Here is a 21,467-nt window from a genome sequence, read left to right on the forward strand (position 1 = left end):
CCATTTGCATATCAGAAAAATAATACCCACAGAGAAGCATTTGACCCACTCATATTTCTTAGAGGCATGGAAGCTATATATTATGTTTTTTCTAGGTTTACATGCTCCACCTTTGTAGACACTCTCATGAGCATCAGGGATGTGAATGTTGGTTCTCATTCGCAATCCACACCTACATATATTGATAGAATAGAAGGCTAGGTCGATGGGCACTGAAGCATAATAAATATGATTCAAGAGGTATAAAATAAACAACACTGTGGCAGTGTGTAACTGTAGGGTTTAATTGGTCCCGCTCATTTATAAAAAATTCCATACTATGTCCTAGTGACTGTTACCTGGGTGGAATGTCATTATATTTGATTTCTCCTATGATAAGTTCACTTTCAGAAAAACATGTCTTGAGCAATCACTTTATAGCATAAGCCTTTTCCCTATTGCCAAGAGGTAATAGTGAGGATCACTAAGGGTAGTTGGATATAACGGGAGTAGCCATCGAAGAACTGCAAAGGCTGAAATTAGGGAAAGATTAAGACTGCCTATTCCCAAGGGGAAAACTCTTCAACTCTTTGAAAAAAGGCTAGAGAAGCATGATCTAAAAAATTTGAACCACTGAAGCAGCTATGAATGACTGCATTGATAACAGATAGACAAGACAATTTTGGGCAAGCAAGTCTTCCTGAAAAAATATGGGTCATAATTTTAACTACTAACTCGTATTGCTTTTTGAGGTTGTAAAGTAATGCTCTTTCGTAAAAATAAAACAAAATAAATAATTTACATAACCACTGATTTAAATGTTTCTTATGAAATTAAATCAGAGAACCTTTGACAAAACTGAAAATGTGGACAGCCTCTGAGTACATGTGGACATCTTGACAGGCAGGGAAAAAGTCAAAGAAAGTGAAATACTTACCATTTTTGTGGGCTGGAAACCTGCAGCGCTTTTTCCCTTGGGAGTTCCACCTCTCAGTGGTTGCTCCTTCTATAGATAAGACAGTCTCTGCTTTGAGAGACGATTAATCATGGCCTAATTAAGCTCCCAACATGAAATATCTATTTCAATTGTTTACCCTTCCCATGCTGTCCTTGTGGGTGTAATACCATCAGGACCGCCCAACATTTCAAAATGTACTGCGTGATAGGAAGACAACGAGATGGTTAGGAGCAGTAAGTACATAAAGGTAAAGGGAATAGCAGAACTGCATTCTATTAGCAAAACTGTAGGTATATCTGAACAAAATCTAAGGATTCCACTTACAATAGCATGTCTCTTTTTCTGAAATAGGATTCTGTATCTTCTGCATAATGCACTCAAAAATTTAATGATTGGAATTGATATTTAACTTTGCTGAGTTTTACCAACTGCCTTGGCCAAGTGAAGTGATTACAATGATAAAAGCTGAATGTCAGTTGTAGGTCAGGGTGAGATCCAATATTACATGTTGTCAATCATAAAATGACCAAATGTTCTTGAAGTTATGAAACTACACTCAGAACTAGCTCTGGATGCAACTGCCCAAAATCATAGTCAGAAAGTCAGAATCAACAGAGAGACTTCATACCCTGAGCCCAAAAATATTAAAAGAAGTCTTAAAGGGGCTGATTTATATTCTTGAGAAGGCGAAGTTCTGCCACTGTTAGAGGATGGCGGGCATCATCATCTACCAGAGAAAATTTTCTAATTGCTTCCACAGAGTTATCAGATTTTTGACAGGTTAGGATCAGGGACCTTTTGCTGTGGAATCACCAATGAATCAGGACCGCTGTGGAAAATGCAATGTGAGTGGTGAGCTTTCATTAATAGTGAGGCCACAGGGGGAAGGCATGCATCAGAATCTTTGCTGCGGGGATTCTGAAACAATATTTTGTAACAATTTTATGTTTGAAAAGCAACAAAAAATTAGTGCCGTTAGGCTATGAAAAACAAAAAGCAAAATTTTATAAAACCCTCACTGGTTGAAGGATGGAATCAGAAAATTTGAACCCATTAAAATTTGCTTATAAGAAATTGATAATTATAGTCACAGAATCTTTCTGAAAGGTTGTTAGATGGTCAAGGAACTCTGGTCATTGAGTTATTCTTTTTGCTGTTTTGCTCATTTTGTTTTAAACCAAAGGCTGGTACTCAAGAGACATACTGATAGTTTGATGCAATAAAATATTTAAATAGTGCCTTCATTCATACATGAAAGTATACCATATATGACCACATAAGAATATAATGAGGAATACTAAAGAAAATTTTAAAGATGATCAGATGAATAAAGTAGCATTTACTTGTACATGTGGACAGATTATATTATAGTAAGAACTAAGTCCACTAATACTAATGTCGACTTCAAATAAGTACACAAATCTTAGAGGTCACAGTTTTCCCCCACAAATGCTTATTCCTTTTCTGATGTCACATCCTCCTATACTCTTTTGAATATATGATACATTAAGTCAATAACATATATTTAGACAGAAATTATTAACGCAAGGCAGAAGTTCTGCAAACCAAGAGGAATATAACATATGAAACTAAAAGAGCAATTTACTTAAGCATTCCCTTGGTGAAAAAACTGTACTACCATCAATTTTGGGATTGGAATTTTTTGGGATCGACTGATTTGATGTAATACCCTGCATGCTAAAACGTTGTCTGACGTATAGCTGTTTATGGGCTCATGATCTTGGATGCAAGAAAGGATGTAGATAGAGCGGTACTAAATAATGTAAAAAAATCAGTGAAATGGAGGAATGTCCAACATTTACCTCAGCACTGTAGGACAGACAAATATTCTGACACTGTGTTCTCTCGGGACATTATAAAGAGAACATTGCATGACCGGAGGGTTGACGTTTGCAAGAGTTTGAATACTTGGTGTTTGCTTTTTTCTGTGGATGATGATACCAATTGCACAATAATACCATTTTGGTTTTTATTTCTTCAAAACATGAAAACAAAAAATGAAGTAGATGACAATGAGAAAAGAGAAAACATTCCATACAGAATATGCTGTATCACTAGTGATTAAATCAGAAACAATTAGAAACTTTATTTGTCTGTGTCAGTAATGTGTACCATTTATAAGGAACAGCACAATTAGTGCACTTCCCCCCTAAAGCTGTGCACAATACACACAAAATAACAAATAATTTTACACAACTATAATAATCCTGAACAACCAGAATCATAGTTTGCTAGAACATGAAAATTTTAAAAGCAAACAAACCAAAAAGCTTTCAAATTGAAATTGACCAATGCAAGAATTTCTTAAAAGTTCTCTGTGAAAATTTGCTACAGGATTATCGACATTCCTAATACAGCTAAAAAATGAGTGCAAAAATTTTTCTAATGTTTAAACAACTTATATTCCTTGAAGATATTTACTTGGTGCTTCCAGGCTAGCTTTCCATTTAGCAATTCTAAAAAAAAAAAAAAAAAAAAAAAGGATGGGAAGGATGGATTAGAATGACAAAGAATTGTAAAGTATGGGCCATAGAAAAGTTCTATTGCCAACAAAGATAAAAGATGGGATACATTGGGCCTTTTCAGTGATCTGGATCACCAACATGATTGCCCTTCTTGGTTTAAAATGGAGAGATGTATTTATCTGCAAGTTGGTCAAGGATAAAGAGGGTGCTTTTCCAAACATATGCCTTATGCTCTCGTAGTTAAAGAAAACCTTGGGTATAAATACCATTTGGACAATTGCTTTGATACAGTTTCAGTGTGTTTATGTTAAAAGAGTTTCATAATTGTTTTTTCTTGCAAGATAAAAATCTTTCCATATGGCTTTCTTCACTTTTACTTATGAAAATAGTAATCGCATTAACTGTAACCCTTCTGAGGGCAGGGATAACTGTAACCCTTCTGAGGGCAGGGATAACTGTAACCCTTCTGAGGGCAGGGATCTAGACTGTTTTGTTCATGGCTTAGTCCCCAGAAAGTATCACGCTACCTGGCACATTAAGTGAGTAACCAGCATTTAATTCCTCATTCAGTCACCAAATGTTTATTAAATGATGGGTCATGGTTACTGAGTGAAAGAAGAAAAAATAAGTCTCAACAGATTTAATTTATTAAGTATTTTTGAATCAATACAGAGGGCTAGGGTTGGCTCCAGCCTGGGATTCCTTATAGACACAGAAGCCTCCAAGAGGTGACCAGTCATTCTATTTTTTTTTCTCATTAGTGGACTCACTGTTTTGGAATGTTGGGTTTATCCATGTTCTTTGGTATTTTAACATAGAAACAGCTATTCTTTTTAAAGGGTTAAAAACATCCCAGTCCAATCCTCCTGGGAGGTACTAATCTTATTTAATTGCCTTCTCTTTCAGCATAAGTAGAGGAGACACACTTTTAAAGGCCCGTTGGTCACCCTGGCTTCTTTCTTATTCAGGAACTACTGATACAATCAAAGGGGACTAGACTGGACAGTGAAAGAAACAGGGCTCAAAATAGCCTTTTACATAAAAAAAAAAAAAAAAAAAAAAAAAAAAAAAAAAAAGAACAAACCAGCACTATCTACCATCTGTGCCGGACAGTGCAGATGTGAAATAAATACTTTGCAGGGAGGGGTGTTGTGGAAAGGGTGGCTCTGAAAGCCTAGGCACATCCAACATACCCACGCCTCTATAAGGCCTTTCTCCTTGGCCTTCCTGAATTAATGGGTGATTTTTAGAGGCCTCTGATGTGTTCCACATGGCTAATTTTCCATTAAGGTCTTTGTAGTTTGCCTGCTATCCTCTCAATAACTTTAACTTCTCCCCACATGACAGTTATTGCTTCTCAGAAATGAATGTGCGGAACCATGAACAATAAGCCGTTTTCTGCTTTTATCCCTAGTAATTAATCAAACTCAATAACAACACAAAAGTAACAACTCAGGTGAAAAGAAAACTCACTTATGTCTTCAATGTCCAATCAACATTGCCGAATGGGAGAATAGTATGTACTATACTCTACTATATACAGATACTCTTTGTTTTATTTGTTTTTCACCATGCACTGTGTAACAGGTTATCACAACAACATTTCCGAACAGGCATATGAACAAGGAGCAAATGTTCAGTCATGGCTGGAACAGGATTGTGCAAGCCATGGATGCCTTTGAAAATAAAACTGACAGACAATCCCAAGCAACAGCAACATGGGACTGGGACACATATTAATGCAAATGGAAAATGATGATGTGTTTTTTGAATGGGGTTATTCTTACTGTTTGCATAGGGGATGGCAGGTGGACAGAAGGAACAGGGTTGGGATAGGGCACCTGGGGGCTTAGCTGGGCTGGATGCTAGATGAAGGACCTTGCTAATCATAGTCCAGAGCTAATGAGATAAGAAAGAAAGGATTTTGAATGTTTCTGGGAATCTAGGCACATTTTCCTTGTACCTGTTAACCGAGAGTGCCGGGTATCACATCTTTAAATACCAGACTATATCTAGAACCATCAGATTTCCTGGCTCCATTCCACTCTCATGCTTCTTCTTGGAGGCAGTTTCACCTCTGCTCACATTCCGGAGATAAGCATGAACTTTGGTAATACAATGAAGACATGCTTCTTTCTTCTTCCATGCCCAGATTTTTTTCTTAATCCAAAATACGTTTTAAAGTGATTGGGGGAGGTAAGGGAGAATATTAATGATTTAAATTTTTACCAAAACCCATTTACATTTGGATGGTTTCACTTCCCACAAAGAAAAGCAACAACCCTGACTCTCCCAACAAAACAAAACAAAACAAAACAAAATAACAAAAATAAAGCCAAACATTAACTACCTCCCCAGCCCCACTGAAAACAAAATCAAAAACAAGAAAACAAATCAAAGCCTGAAGGATTTATGAACCTGGTGAGAGTGCAGCCCTTCTAGACCGAGCTGCAAAGATGGCCCTGCCTCCATGCCTTGTTCAACATGATGATGCCCCTGGGAATGGGAGGTGATGGTTTTTGACTTCGGCCCTAGTACAGAGTATGCTCTTGAAGCTGGATTCCATCAGCAGGTAAGTGAACATGACAAATGTCAGTTTCCTCTGTCCGTTATACATAATTTTTATGTATATATATGTATATATATATATAAATTTTCTATATCTGATAGTTCCTTTAGAAGCCTTTTATGTGGCAGTAGGCCTCCAGGGAGGAGAAGAAAATGTACAAGAGCCATAGGAGCACAAAGAGGCAGGATGTGAGGAGCTTGGCAGTCCGGGGCCCACCCAGCTCACCTCCGATTTCTGGCCTCCGCCGATACAGCAGCACCCCCACATTGATGAAAGCAAAAATGGTGAAGAGAGTGACAGAGAAAGCTAGCGTGCCAGGGGACACTTTGAACTGTTCCCCATTGGCTGCATGGTAGATGGCAGCGATGGACCAGGCCACACCGATTCCCAGGAAGACGTTCACCGCGTTGCTGCCTGTGACGTTACCTATGGAGGCGTCTGCATACTGGTCCTGGGTGGCTGCCACTTTGCTGGCAAATGTGTCTGCAGAGGAAGAAGAGAAAGTCAATGACACTCATTCTTTTAGAGATGTCTTTTGAGTGCTGCAAGCTTCAGCTGTGTACTCTAGGATCCAACCCTTGATATAAACCCAGTGACCAAGAGATGGCTTTGATGTTCTTTTGAGTCAGACTCATGGGGTGGAAAGAACAGGATCTAGATATTGAGAGTTAAGGGTTCAGTGCTGGCTGTGTTACGGACTGAGAAAGTGATCTGGGTCAAGTTCTGTATCCACAGATACTGCAGTTCTTTGTAATATTGAGCTTGCAGGGCAGCATTTTTTCTGAAAGTAGTCACAGCTCACCTACATCAGAATCAAGTGGGGTCCTTTCCAAAACTGAGTATTGCAAGGTGCCATTCAGGTGTGCTGGGCATAATGACAGCGGCCCAGGAATCTATTTTAACAGTATCCTAAAAGATTCTAGGTCACTAAAGTTTGGGAACAGCTGCTGGAGGGTATTACTAAAAGATGCTGTATCAGCAGCTCTAGTTTATAGATGAGAAAGTTAAGATGTCAGGAGAGATTTTTCAAGATTCAAGAGCAAGCCAATAGTGGAACTGAAAAGAACTGAACTATAATAGTGTAGCTGACGGTTGCTTAGAGCCTTAAGAATAAGAAAGCAGATTCAGCTATAGTACTGCATGGATTGTGATGGTAATTTTATGAGGTGAGGGAACAAGGCTGAGGGATGAGAAGTAGTGGATGCAATATCACAACTAGGAAAAAACCATGTTAGGGCTACAGCTCCTGCTTCATGTCTTCAAGGCTAATACTTTCTCATGGCGTTCTTCTACCTTTCACTGTGCTGTGGGCACCAATGACCATTTTCAAAGCCCTTTATTTACTAACAATCCTGAGTGTATCTTTTTGTGATGATAGGAGAATCTTGGTCCACTACAGACGGTTGAACAACAGTGACTTAAACTTCTTGATGGGTAGAACACGGGGGTTTAGAGCACATTTGAGCCAGGGGACTTCAAATCCTGCCTTCGCAGCGGACTCTGTGACTCTGGAAGATGACTTAACTTCTTTGGGCCTCAATTTCCTAACCTGTTAAATGGGGATAGTGCTGCTCACTTCAGAGTGCTGTTGGTAAGCTGAAATATTACATGTAAATAAAATGCTTTTGATGCTTTTGGACACAAAGTAGGAGAGGCTGTTTTTGTTGTTTTGGAAACACAATATAAACCAAGCAGGCTAGATCAGTTTAAAAGTTGAGGTAGGATCTGAAGTAGCTTCCTATATTAAACATGTGAACAGAACTTGCAAGATACTAAATTTCTTGTCTCTATTATGCCTACTTACTGACATAAAAGTGCTGACTGGGCACAGCAGCTCATGCCTATCATCTGAGTACTTTGGGAGGCCGAGATGGGCAGATCACTTGAGATTAGGAGTTTGAGACCAGCCTGGCCAACATGGTGAAACCCTGTCTCTATACTAAAAATTCCAAAAAAACAATATAATAAAATAACCAGGCATGGTGGTACACACCTGTAATCCTATACTTGGGAGGCTGAAGCATGAGAATTGCTTGAACCTGGCAGGTGGAGGTTGCAGTGAGCTAAGATCATGCTACTGCACTCCAGCCTGGGCAACAGAGTGAGACTCCATCTCAAAAAAAAAAAAAAAAAAAAAAAAAGAAAATCAGACAAAGTCCTTTCAGCTACCTTGAACAGTAGGTTTATAGCAGATATTAATAACTGTCAAATTGAACTTATTTTCAAAGCCAGTAACAGCAAGCATTAAATGACTACAGGGTGTTGTGTTATCTGCTCTGGTCCTCCTGAGGTACCTGGACTAGTCTCTCCCCTCTGTTGTTATGCTATTGCCACCGTCCTTCCTCAGTAAACTTCCAGTGGGGAAGATATGTTCAGCATGTAAATTTAGGCCAGCCCATGGATTCTCCTGCTTTACAATGGCTAAGAAGGTTTTTAGGCTACTCAAAGGCTATTGCATCTGCAGTATCACATTCTTTCTGAAAGGGAGTTGGTCAGCTCTGAAGGCCTGTCTCATCAATTCTGCCCTCTGCCTGTGATGGAAAGCAGATCTGATTATCATTTCATAATTAAAAAAGTAGGCAAACACTGCTTATTCCATGCTAGGCACTGTGCTACACAGGCGACGTGTATATTCTCATTCAACTCTCTCACAAGCATTATGGGCTAGATGTCATTACTTCCTTTTCATGATATGTGAAACTGTGACACTGTGACATTATGCCTCTTGGATAGGGTCTTAGCAAAATGTGAATCTTTAAACCAAAGTTTGATTTCAGAGCCCATTCTCAGTCCACACCACATTGCCCCTTCCAGGAAGCCTGAAGTTTGTCTTTCCTCTTAGTTCATTTCAGGTGGCCCCTGTTCCTTTCACTCAGAAACTCTGAAGCAGGTTCTTTCCAATGCTCTTTCCTGTATCAGGAGAACAAAGATTGAAGAAGGTATGGGCAGTTTATGAATCCAGACTCCTGGATTTGTGCTGCTTTGTGCATTCATGATCACACATTCATGCAGCCCAATCAACTATCACACAGACTGGTGAGTAAAAGCAAAGTGAGACAAATCTTAATGGTTTCTTGTACTTCATTATTAAAAGTTAATAGAAACAGGGCAGCAGCAGTCTCAAAAAGAAAAAAGAAGGAAGTTGCTTTTTTTTTTTTTTTAAAAAAAAACGTCAGGCAGTGGAACAAGGAAAGTAAAAGAACAAGAGTCTGAGGCAGGAGAAAGCAGCTTCCACCTCAGCTAGAGCTGAGAAACACCTGAGATGTTATTCTAAGCTGAAATGACTGGTAGCACTGGCTGGTGGTGAACAGATGGCCATGTTAGGTGGGGCAGTTGCAGAGGTGGTAATTCCCTCTGTATGCTACAGGGACGGGTGACCTAGTGCTGTTCCATAGCATACACCTGCTTACCTCCCCTGGCAGCTGGTACATTGCACATTGGACTTCCTGGGTACCCCATATGTACTCAGAAACTCTGGGCTTTCTGGATGGCACCTTTGCTGCACCAGAAGGAAAGGAAGTTTAAAATCAAAGACTCCTGGGTCTGGGGACTCAAAGCACTCGAAACAGTCCTTTAGGCTGACATGGAGGGCATACCTGGGTATGCAGCGATTTCCTCTCCCTCAAGCCATTTATCAGTAGCCTATCAATGTGAATGTTGCATGAAGATTCTTACTTGTAATGATAATAGGTTCCTATTTTCAAATGTCTCTTTTTTCAAATGTATTTCTTTGAATTTCCTAAAAGTTAATAGCCAAAGTGACTAGCTTGTCACATACGTAAAACATGTTTTTGGCTACTTTGTGTCCCATAGGTTTTATTTCCTTGGGTTAGACATCAGACCTTTTGTCTGTTTTTATTTTCAATTCAAAAGCAATGTAAAAAAAATACTGCAGGAACACATGCAAATCCAAACCACTAACCTTAGCTCCAAGAGAGAGAGCTCTGTTTTCCAAATGAAGTGCGATGGATTCTCCCCAAATTACCTTTTATTGCTGCTTTGCTGCTCAACACATAGGGCAATACATCACATACCATATGTTAGGTGCTGCCAAGCCTTACCCTGAACACTAAGACTGTAACCTGCCTATGGTTAAACCAGGCAAATGCCATTTCCTAAAATAAAATCCAAGAAATAACTACTGCCTTGGGCTTGAAGGGGATATACTAATATTCAGAGGTTGGCCCATTAGATAAAAACATATATGGATCAGATTTCCAATGCGATTGACACAAAATATGTTGATAACAACATATGTATTTTTTCCTTCATATATGTCTCTGGCTAGGTTTTTAATAGTTTTTGTTATTAACTCCCACCTTGAATTCTATTTAATTTTAGATCAGTCATACCGTTTTAGACTTTTAGTCCTGTCTCCTTGATACATATGACTATAAATCAAGAAGGAAGACTGTCAAGGAGAGAGCATGGCTGGAATTAAACTACACATCACAAAGTCAGGACGTATTGTTCTTTGCAGGCCTGCCTCAAGTTCATGGTCTATAACCTTGTCCAAGTCATCTAGTCAATATGTAAAAATAGGACAATACTCCCCCTTTCCTACAGCAATTATTCTTTACCTAAATTTCTCAAACTTTATTGCTACTTATAGGCTAAGCATTAAACATCTCTTCTGTAAAAAAGGTCATTCTCACAGTCTCGCAGGATGGACTTACGGATAATGTGTTATCTGGAGCAAGGGTTTCTTTCACCCAAGATGGTTCATCTTATTCTTGGCTCTTAGAGTTCTTTGGAGACCAGCTGTTCAGCTCTCCAGTGCTTCATGCCCAGGAACTGACACTGGCAGTGGTTTTAATTGGAGTCCATCCTGGTTATGAAGGTCTGCTTGCTTCTCCAAGCAACCACACCTTGATGTATTCATTGACTGATAAAGAGGCAGCCAAGGCATACAGATCTTCATGGTGTAGTAGTGGAAGAAGCCTCATCAAAGAGACTCTAGGCTCTTCCAACTATCTGTATGTTCTTGGCAAGTCACTTCACTTTTTTAGATTCCAGTTTCCTCATTTAATTAGAGTATCTCTAAGACACTTTCTAATTTTACTGTTTGGGTGGTGCACAGAATAGACTAAAATACTAAATTTATATGCAATGTATGATTTTGGTGTTTTTTTGATAAGAGTTTGTACATATCCACTCTTAACAATAATTAACTGATGATTACAACTATCTTATTATGAAGAATAAATGACTTAAATGAAGTATTTGAAAATCCTAGGAAGATCTCAAGACCTGAAGATACTACCTTTGATCAAACTGTGACAATATTTATGGAATTAAACTGCATGGCACAGTCATTTACCTTTTAAAATTAGATAAGAAATGTTGGCAAAATTATCAACTTCACATCACTCTGACTGGCCATTCATTGATATGAGTGAAGCCAAGATGGCAGAGAGATGACCATGTTTCAAAGGCTGTGTCTAATGTTAATAAAGTCAGAAGTGCCTGGAGAGCTTTGCTTAAAAAATGTAGATTTGGGGTTTCACCCCCAAGCTTGTCCAGCCTGCCTTATTTTGTTGTTGTTGTTGTTCTGTTTTGTTCTGTTTTAGGTTTTTAGCAGCCTGAAGCCATGGTTTTTAGTTTGTCTCTAGTGATAAGCAGAAAAGAGCAGTGACGAATGGGTTTTACTGGCCCCACCAGAAACAGAAACTAAGAAGCCATGACTGTATTCTCTCTCGGACATCCCTGCTAGATCAACTTAATCAGACTCTCTGAGGACGGGATACAGAAATACGCTTTTTAACAAGTAGCTTAGGTTGTTCTTATTTATACCAAGGCTTGAAAACCATAGCTGTAAGACACGGGAAGGGGAGTTAGCACTCCAAGTGCCCAGTTTTGGGGGTTTTCCTGCGAGTAATAGATGTTTGAGTTTCAGGGAAGCAGTTAAACAGAAGTAAGGAGAATCTGGTTTCTCTTAGAAACATGGATGACCTTGGTTATTCTGCTGATAAAATGTGGGTAGGCATCTTGGAGATGCTGGGGCTGCTTAATTGTAGCTCCTTCCACTCACAATATGGTTATTCTCCTATTTTTCTTTTTAAACCCTGTTCCAGCTACCCTAAAAGGCCAAACGAGGGAGAATCTACCTAAATTGATTGAATTCTGCTGCTCTGTTTGCCAGGTTGGAAGCTTACCTACTTCATAGGGTTTTGAAGGAAATGAGTTAACATGAACAGAATAGGGTCTGGCACTTAATGGACGTTCAGTATTATTAGCTATATTTATAATACAACAGAGCCAGATCCCCAGAGAATCCATACATAGTAGGGAATTCTGACTATTGCCAATGATTCCATACTTTCAAGGAGTTATAACACCCTTGAAAAATTATTAACTTGACAATCTTTTGCATTTAGAAGGGTGATAGTGCTTAAAATTCTTAATTATTTTACTTAGAAAATTTCATACAACCAAAGTCATTAAAAGACATTAGAGCTCTTTTGATTTAAAGCCCAAATCTTACTAATGGCTGTAAGGTAGATGTCTTTGCTTAAACAGTGTATATATTCCTCTCTTTTTTCTTTCTTCTATACCCTCATCTGTCTTGCTCTTTTAGAATCAAAAGAGAAATATTGTTTACTTATGTACTTGTTCTTCTGCTGTCACTGAAGACCTTAAACAAGCTTTTGTCTTTGGTTGTGATATGTATTTACCCAAGTAAATAGAAAACCTCTCTCTCTCTCTCTCTCTCTCTCTCTCTCTCTCTCTCTCTCTCACACACACACACACACACACACACACACACACACTTCACTGTTTCATGTGAAAAGAATCACTTGGCTTCCAAGTGAAGTTCAAGAGGTAAGGGAATTGCTGATGTATGATTGATTAATAACCAGGTAGATGAGGAGTTGAAAAAAGGAAACATACTGAAAACTTCTGCCCATAAAAATTGTCCTTGAAGAGGGTAAAGAAGAAATGGAGATAGTGACATGACCTACTTTTAGAAGAGAAGGAAACAGAGATAAGTAAAAAGTTCAAGAGGACCTATATTGGCAGGATCAGGGCACCTGCTTCTAGTCACTTTTGTCCCCAGCTACAAATGAGAGTCAGCAGGATAACTTTTGAAAACACGAACTTATTAGCTCCACCTTGAGTTTCTGCTTAATCGGCCAGAGATATGACTGGAGCGTTGGTATTTATCAAAGCTTCCCCAACCAGATTGAGCTCCACTAACTGACCACTCCCAGCCCTGGTTTCTCTGTCCCTGTAAGGAGGACAATGATGCCTCCCTTGGATTAACTGAGGCAATGATGTATGGAATGAGTGACACGTAGATTTGTTTTTAAAGTAACCATTTTTGTTATTGAACAAATTAGCTATTTTTCATTTTTTACATGTTAACAGGAATGTTTGTACTTTGTGGGCTTAGTTTTCCTACTTTGTATCTGATACCCTGCTATATTTTAAGTTCAAAGAAAGAAACTTATTCTAATTAAAGGAGAGAAAAAATGGAGGTTTATTTTTCAGGGATCACAAAACAGAGAAGTGAAAGGATACAAACCAGCAGTGCAGCACGATTTGATCTGCTTTCCAAACTGTAATTCAAGTCATGTTCTCAAAGAAAATGATAGCACACTACTACACACACCTAGAATAGGATTATTTTTCAGTGTGATGTTCACAGGTGTCCAAGAGAGGATCCAAGGGGTGTTGACAAGGTCTAGATATCTGATACATTTGACAACGGACAGAGTCCAAGGAAAAGATCAAGAAGCTTCATCATGTTCAACTCCAACTGTGAATACACAATGGTAAAGCAGCTGATCGTGTGAAAGAAAATAAATACAATTATTCCATAGAGAAACATCAGGCTGACTCCTTTAGCAAATATGGATCAGAAACAGATTAAGAAGGAGCTATTTTCATGAAAGACTCCTTATTCTTTAATACCATTAATGGAGATAATTCTCTGATAAAGAAAATTACACTCTGACACTCAAGATACACACACTCACTTCACTGGTTCATGTAAAAAGAATCCTCATTTGGCTTCCAAATGATGAATAATTTTTTTTGATTCCTTAAATTCTTGGCTTCTCCTGGCATTACATTTAGGCTGTCTTTATAGTACTTTAAAATGGGCTGGAATGAACCTGCTTTTAAAATAGCATCAAGTTTTTGATATTTTCAGTTTTGAGCCATGATTCTATTACTTTCATAATAACCCTTATTTTAATAATGCAAAGTCTGTGAGGGCAAAAAAAAAAAAAAATCATAAGATTTAGTTAAGCAACATTTGGCTAATTTTGAAAAGGAAAAAAGGGCAAATTGAAGCTAAAAACAAATAGCTGAATTAATTGTCATTTTCCCAAGCCAGATGGTTTGTTATTAAATAGATATAACTGAAACTAACTTCCTGCCTTAAACACAATCTAGGGCTGCCCTGCACTGATCGGTGCCTCTGACTCCTCCCTTCCTAATCATCTCCCTCTTTCGGCTAATCCTCCTTGCATTTGAAGCCTAGTTCTGTCTTCTATGCTTTGTTCTATTTTGGGAACATCCATCTCCTATCCAAATCTCCTCAAATTCTCTTCTCTCTTATTTTAGAGATAGTAAAGACATAGGTTTTCCTGTTTTGCTAGAGCTAGCTGAGAAGGATCAGATAGAGAAACTGTAGTCTAAGTTGAAGAGAAATATAAAGAAAATAGAAACCATTCTCACAGGCAGGTAGCCTTAATGAGTTACAAGGAAACTTCGTTGTCAGCTGGATTATACTGGTGTGATTCTAAGTGTATGGATCTAGACAATATGCTGAAGACATGTGCCTTTCCCCAATGGATATCTACCCAGTTACTCATTCCACAGAGACATTTTTTGAAGGGGTTGCTTTGTGTATTATCAGTTCACAAAAATATTAACACTATTAAAAGTAGGCCACTGCATGCAACCTCAATCTAGCAAAGGAGGCAGCAGGTAACAGTTGAGGACAGGTGAGACTTGAATGGGTTCTGAAAATTTCTGATAATTCACTCATTTTGCCTTCCACCTTGCTGTGATTTGGTGTAAAATTTCCTCCATTAACCCATTCCTACAGATTAGTCATAGGATACAAAAAAGCATATATACCTATTAAAAGCCTGAAAAGTCTACAAACTATTTGGCCCAGCAATTCTCTACTTCTGAGGCTCTAGAAGCGATTTTACAAGCACACAAATTTATATCAGGGATTGCAGCAGAGGTTCTATGTTAGAGAAAAATTAGAAACAATTGTCTGTCATTTTAGAAAAAATAATTTGCAACTTGATATAACATGATATTGTGCAACTGTTAAAGTACACTAACAAAAACATTCATGACACACTGCTAAGTGAGAAAGCAGATTATATAACTATGCCTACTATCAGTGCATAGTATGGGTAAATATTTGCTATATATCTGTATACACATTTTTTGTGCAGTGTATTTAAATGTCCCAGGATTTCACAATTTTAAAGGTGCAAATGGCTGAATGTAGATGGTGGTGAAATGGCAGGATTTCTTTTTCTTGTTTGCTTATTAACATTTTCTATTTTACTTACAAAGAGCATGTATTGTTTATTGCTTGTGCTATTAAAAGCTAATAAATACAGGTTTAAAATAGATATATAAATACAGAGTCTATCTGGGAAGGAGTGAATGGTTGAATTTCAGCTTTTTCCTGGTCCTTTTGGTTAATTCAGCAGTCATAATTACATTAGACAAATCCTTGGATGAAAAGCATCCTACATACTACACACAGAACAGGTGCATCTCAAAGGGTGTAGCAGGGAGGAGGAAGGAGTGGAATGGAAGGGGAGGAGAAAACCTTGACATCAGGATCTGACCTGGGATCCAGCGTCAGGAGGGTGCCTAGGACAGTTCACAATATGGAACAAGAATCCTAAAACGCAACTTCACCCACTATGAAAGTTTGCCCAGCACCAGCTGTGAAGGAGAGATGATGTGTTTCTGTCTTCATTTTTTCCCATCTATTCCTGTTAAGCATTGAAGAACTGCAGAGTAGCACCAAAATCCTCTCAATTTTGTATTTTGTGCTACAAATACCTTATATTTTATTTACTAACAGTATGTTTCGGTGACTTCCACCCACAAAATTGCTTTGCATATTCACTTAACCTGACAAATACTGTTTACAAGCTTGTTAAGAGATTCATATCCTTGAGATGTTTGGGAAGGGGCTGCAATGCCCGTCTTTCATAATTTGCACTTGGGCTCTTACTAGATATGTAATTTGTAATGCAAAAAAAAAAAAAAAAAAAAAAAAAAAAAAACCCAGAAAATAAGGCATAGAGCTCTACCTAAGCTGCTAAGAATATGCCATTAGCCTGATTTCTCAAAATCTTCTCCTTTGTCTCTCTCCCAGGGATGTAGGACAGCTTCTTGTGGATACTTAACAAATATCTTTTGTTAAGTATCTCTTATTTTTATAGATTCTTATAATTTCCAGAGCACGTCCATGAATGTTATACTATCTGGCATGCCTGACAATTCTGAGGAGGAAGATGGGTGGGAACAGTTACCCTTAGTTTCATTTTGTCAGAGGAGGAAATAGAAGCTCCTTAGGGGTCAGAAGAAGGAGGGTACGAGGTGGGATTAGAACCCACATCTTGTAATTTCTGGTGTTCAGGTCCTCATGCTGCCAGTGCATTTCCAGGCTTCTTCATTAACTTGCCAGGTAACAACCCCATACTCTGAACATGATAATACATCTACGCTGAGTAACTCTCAGGGCTGCTGTGAGTATCAAAGAGATAAATTATAAAAACATACTTTTAAAATGATGAAGCTATACAAAGGTAGTTACTATTAAAGCATTTTTTTGTGTGTGTTAAATGCAAGGGGTCTGCCTTCCTGAAACCATCATTAACCATTGGGATCTTACTGCGATCATTTGTTGAATATTCCAAAGTCATCACTAATCCACTAATCCAGAATATTTAGAATGGGGGGAGAATATTTAGAATGGAGGGTCTGTGGGAGAAGAATCCAGGGCAGTGGGGTACCATCTGTTGAGAACAGAATTGGTAGGGGGGCTCATATGAGAGTACCAGGTGCCGGAGTAAGAAGAAAAAATAATTCAAAGCCATTTTTTGAAGTGGAAAGAAAATAACTTTTCAGTTTCTGAGACTAGACCTGCCTGAGTAAATCTTGGGGTGGGGGAAACACAGATTAGAGGTCTGAAGTATGATTTGTTAGAGATTAGTGGTGTAAAAAGTCAAAGCCCCCAATTAAAATACCCCCTCCCCCACATAAACACTCTCTATTCTGTGGCTCCATGATCTTGCTTTATTTTCTTCTTAACAATGTTCACCTTCTGTGCTACCTGAAAGTTTATCATCTGTTTATAAGTACCAGTCTTACTCCATGGGAGTAAGATGATGTCATCTGTCTTGTTTATCCCTACCTCTGCCATGCCCAACACTGGCCAGTACATAGCGGGGGCTCTTTAAGTATCTGAGAATGAATGAAAAGACATGCAGAATGGCTTGAAAGCCTATGCTTTGCCACTGGCTCATACTGCTTCCTTTGTTTTAATTTTTTAAAATGGTATTTATCTCTTTTTAAATGCCTTTATGAATGGTGTAGAGGAAAAACCACTTGAAAATTTGATGATCAAGAATGCCACATTGCTTTCAGAGACTCAGTTTGGGCTTCCGAGTTAGCTATTGGCATTATCAAAATACAGTGTTTCATTGTGAATATTTCTTGTCACTAGTATTCCACTGTAGACTCAGTTCAGTTATAGAAGCTATAGATGAAAGAACTTAATCTTTACTCTCAGGATAAGAATACTTGACATAGTAGAAATTATTGTCAGGTTCTTCTAAGTGGTTTGCCCCATTTCTCCCCAAAGCGCAGACTAAAGGGCAGGAAGCACCTCCAGAGACTTCCAGTGCAGCCTCATACTAAGTGCTGGTTCCCCTCAAGCGACCAGAACTGCAGTCCTCTAATGTGACAAGTGGGTTAGTTTTGGTGTTCTGATTTGCCATATTTCAACCATCTGAAGACTCATCATACATAGAATCCTTCACAGAAGGACATTTTCATGCTCACTTGGCATAGTTGTGGTTAGCTGTTGTTTTGCAACTATAACTCAGGAATCACAGGCTATGATAAATCCTCTGGTGGGCCCATCTGTGGACCCCAATGGGATCATTTTAGTCTGGAGCTGCAGCAAGCCTACTTGTTTTCTTGACCCAGGATTTTTTTTACAATGATAACCTAATAATAGCTTATAATTTACGGAGGACTATGCCAAAAAGTCCCCTGGGCTCCAGAGAGGCAGGATGGGGTGGGGAGCAAGCCAGGGAGAAAAAACAAACATGACACATAATTTCTTGATTGTAACTAATACAACCAAAATAAGCTGTTTTCTCCTTGAGCACAAAATACAGGATTTGTAGATGCTTAGCTGAAAAAGGTTATCAAATATGGGCACTAACGGAGTTAGTGTTTTTAGATCATGTGCTAGAAAAGATGGGTGAACAAAGCAAAGCATCTGATGGATTGAAATCCTTTTCTGGAATGAAGCAGAGTATAAACAAGTAATACAGAGCTTATGTTTCATTCCTGAGAAAAGGCAGGATGTGAGGTCTGTGTGCCGAGGAGCAGTGATGGGATTCCAGCTGGCACTGTGCATAAATGCCAAGCAGCATGATTTCATATCTATAATATGCACTACCCCAAACAGATATTAAAATTTTTTATGGCCACATGTAAGCTTTGCCTTTTAAACTGAGTTACCGTTTTATTTGTTCTTTTTTCTAAAAATACCAATGGGCTTAAATTCATTTTGTTTCTCACGCAGGGACCAGACATGGCAATGAAGTTTTGCTTTCTTATAGCCCCTATTTTCTTCTTTTGCGTTTAGCAACAATTTGTCATTCTTTATGTAGGGAGGTCATGCACAGAGCCTCTTATCAATAGGTCGTGGTCTCTGTGCTCTCTTTGCTCTCTTCCTAATGGTTGTGATGATCTGAATTGATTCAGGAGCCAACAGTCAGCACCTACAGTGTGACATGCTGGGCCATGAATGAGAGTAAGAAGCTGCATTTGTGACAGCTGCCTCCTTAGCACTGTGTTGTGATCAACTGACTGAACTGATCACGGACATTTGGCATTTATATATCATTAAACATATGTACTGCCCTAAGAGTCTAAGAGTTCACAGTGCTAATTCTAAGTGTCATTGTGTGATCCCCACCCCCCAGCAATTTGCAATGTATGAACCAAGATTTCTGTTGGGGGCAGGGTAGTGGAATTGTTTTAAAAAGGTGGACAAATCCATATATACACAAAGCAATGAACAAAAAATATCTCACTCATGTAATTGACAAATATGTACAGAGAGATTCTGTGATGAATAATTTGAAAATCTTACAAAATCCATGGTGAATTCTGACACTATCATGTAGAGAATCCTTGACATTTTTATATTAGCGTAGGTCCTTGTGAAAAATAGAGAAAAGACAAACCTATTGAGTCAGAAAGTACATCAGTGGTTGCCTGGGGCAGAGGGTGGAAATGAGGATTACCTATAAATGACTGTGAGGCATCTTACTGGGGTGATGAAATGTTCTAAAACTGGATTAGGGTAATGGCAACAAGACTTAGTGAATTTACTAAAAATCATGAAATTGTATGTACTACAAATGGACACATTTTATGGTATATAAGTGATACCACCCTAAAGTTGTTAAAAGATGCAGACTGAGATAGCATTTAATAAAAAAAAAAACACCAGAAAACAGTGGTCCTTGAGATGTTCTATTTATTTTTTTCAGACAGTGTCTCACTCTGTCACTGAGGCTGGGTGTAATGGCATGATCATGGCTCACTGCAGCCTTGGCCTCTTGGGCTCAAGTGATCCTCCCATCTCAGTCTCCTGAGTAGTTGGGACAACAGGCTCACACAACCATGCTCAGCTAATTTAAAACTTTTTTTTTTTTTTTGTAGAGACAGAGTCTCACTATGTTGCCCAGGCTTGTCTCGAACTCCTGGACTTAAGTGATCCTCTTGCCTTGGCCTCTCAAAGTGCGGGGATTACAGACGTGAGCCAGCACACCTGGCCACCTTCATTTCAAATGTGAAAAGGGACAAATAAAAGTCATCAACATTATTTACAAATCATTCCTTAGAGACTGACACTCTTGTGAATGTTTTTGTTACACTCGATGTTCATTCCCTTTGCTGTACCCCCTGAGCCTTGAGAAGGGGAAATTTACATTTATTCACATAACACATGCATAACACCAACCCTCCAAACACGAAACACACCAACACACATCTGTATGTTTGTGTTTCTACCAAGTGCCCTTCCTCTGGCCAACCTAGAGTATGTTAAGAAGGACTAGATAGACTAGGATAAAGTATTTTTAGCTCTCTTCTCTTATACTGTGACTTTTATGGGACTGAATAAAGTTGGCTGGTATGGGGTTGGGGCACTAATCCAAAGACTCTGCAGGACTTCAGATCGGGCAGGACACATGCTGAGCATCCCTGTTCCCTGGACCACCTCCTGATAGATGACATCATTGTTATCATCCTGGTTCCCCTCCAGCTTTGTACTCAATGCCAGGTGCCCATGCAGTACTGCCCTTTGAGAGAAATAAATCAAGGAGTATAACTACCAACAAATAACCCTTAAAACTATTTAATAAAAAATCTCTTCCTTTGAGGAGAAAGAATAAAAGATGCAAAGAGCTTTGAAATGGATCTTTCCCAGGTTTTTACAGATGCTTTGGGTCGGCCGCATGCAGCCTATTCCCCACTGTTTTTTTAGTATACGATAAGAGGCAGTTATGGTGCCATTTCTAGAGAAAATCTTGCAAATTCTGGTTTTTAGCCTTCTTTTGTTTCATTCTCGCCTCAAAAATGTTTGCCTTTGCAGGCTTCCTTTAACTCTAATGACATCATCTATTCGTGGGAAAGTGTGCTGGAACGTACAAAGCATTTAAACTCCAGACTGCTGCTTGCTGGAGTGAGGTTAAGATAAGGCCCTGTGGAAAGTCATTTGAGTGATTAGGGCTGTCCCGTGCTGCCCCTCTGGCAGTGTCCCTGGTTGGCCTTGCCTCTTGGCCTGACTACAGATCTGAGGGTCCATTCAGTCATACTGAACATTTTTGGTAGTAATTTGTTGCTTATTCGAGTATGTGAAAACAAAATATACTTGCCCTTTAGGAGCCTCTTGGGGAAACTGATACCATAGCCACTGGGAAATACTGGCTCAGGGTAAAGTAACTGTTTTCATTTCCATTTAAGCTGATGTGAAATGTAGCCATCCAATTAAATATGTATGCACACTGTCACAATGGCACCTCTCAACACTGTCTGTCTGACTTGAAATGTCAATGTTGACAGGAGAAAGCTCATGGTCAGTGAAATTGCAGGAAACAGAAGCACCTTTGGATGTGTCCACCTCACTAGAATTCCTAACATAGGGGAAAATGAAAACAGGCTGAAATTTACTTGG

General features: G+C 38.8%; 1 protein-coding gene across 11 annotated transcripts in view; it reads right to left on the bottom strand.

Annotated features, from left to right (window-relative positions):
• Positions 1–2,913: 2,913 nt before the first annotated feature.
• Positions 2,914–21,467, bottom strand: part of SLC8A1 (solute carrier family 8 member A1) — a 390,660-nt gene continuing 372,106 nt past the window's right edge. For 10 of the 11 annotated variants that reach the window (XM_010364156.2, XM_010364151.2, XM_030921332.1 and 7 more), the window contains one exon: positions 2,914–6,475. In XM_010364156.2, coding sequence (XP_010362458.1) covers positions 6,099–6,475 — 377 coding nt within the window. In that variant the 3' untranslated portion in view covers positions 2,914–6,098. Of the gene's footprint in view, positions 6,476–13,464; positions 13,752–21,467 lie in introns of those variants that run through there. The other variant, XM_030921336.1, reaches the window with a different exon arrangement.

Source organism: Rhinopithecus roxellana, chromosome 17, assembly GCF_007565055.1.
Source record: "Rhinopithecus roxellana isolate Shanxi Qingling chromosome 17, ASM756505v1, whole genome shotgun sequence".
Lineage (NCBI taxonomy): Eukaryota > Metazoa > Chordata > Mammalia > Primates > Cercopithecidae > Rhinopithecus > Rhinopithecus roxellana.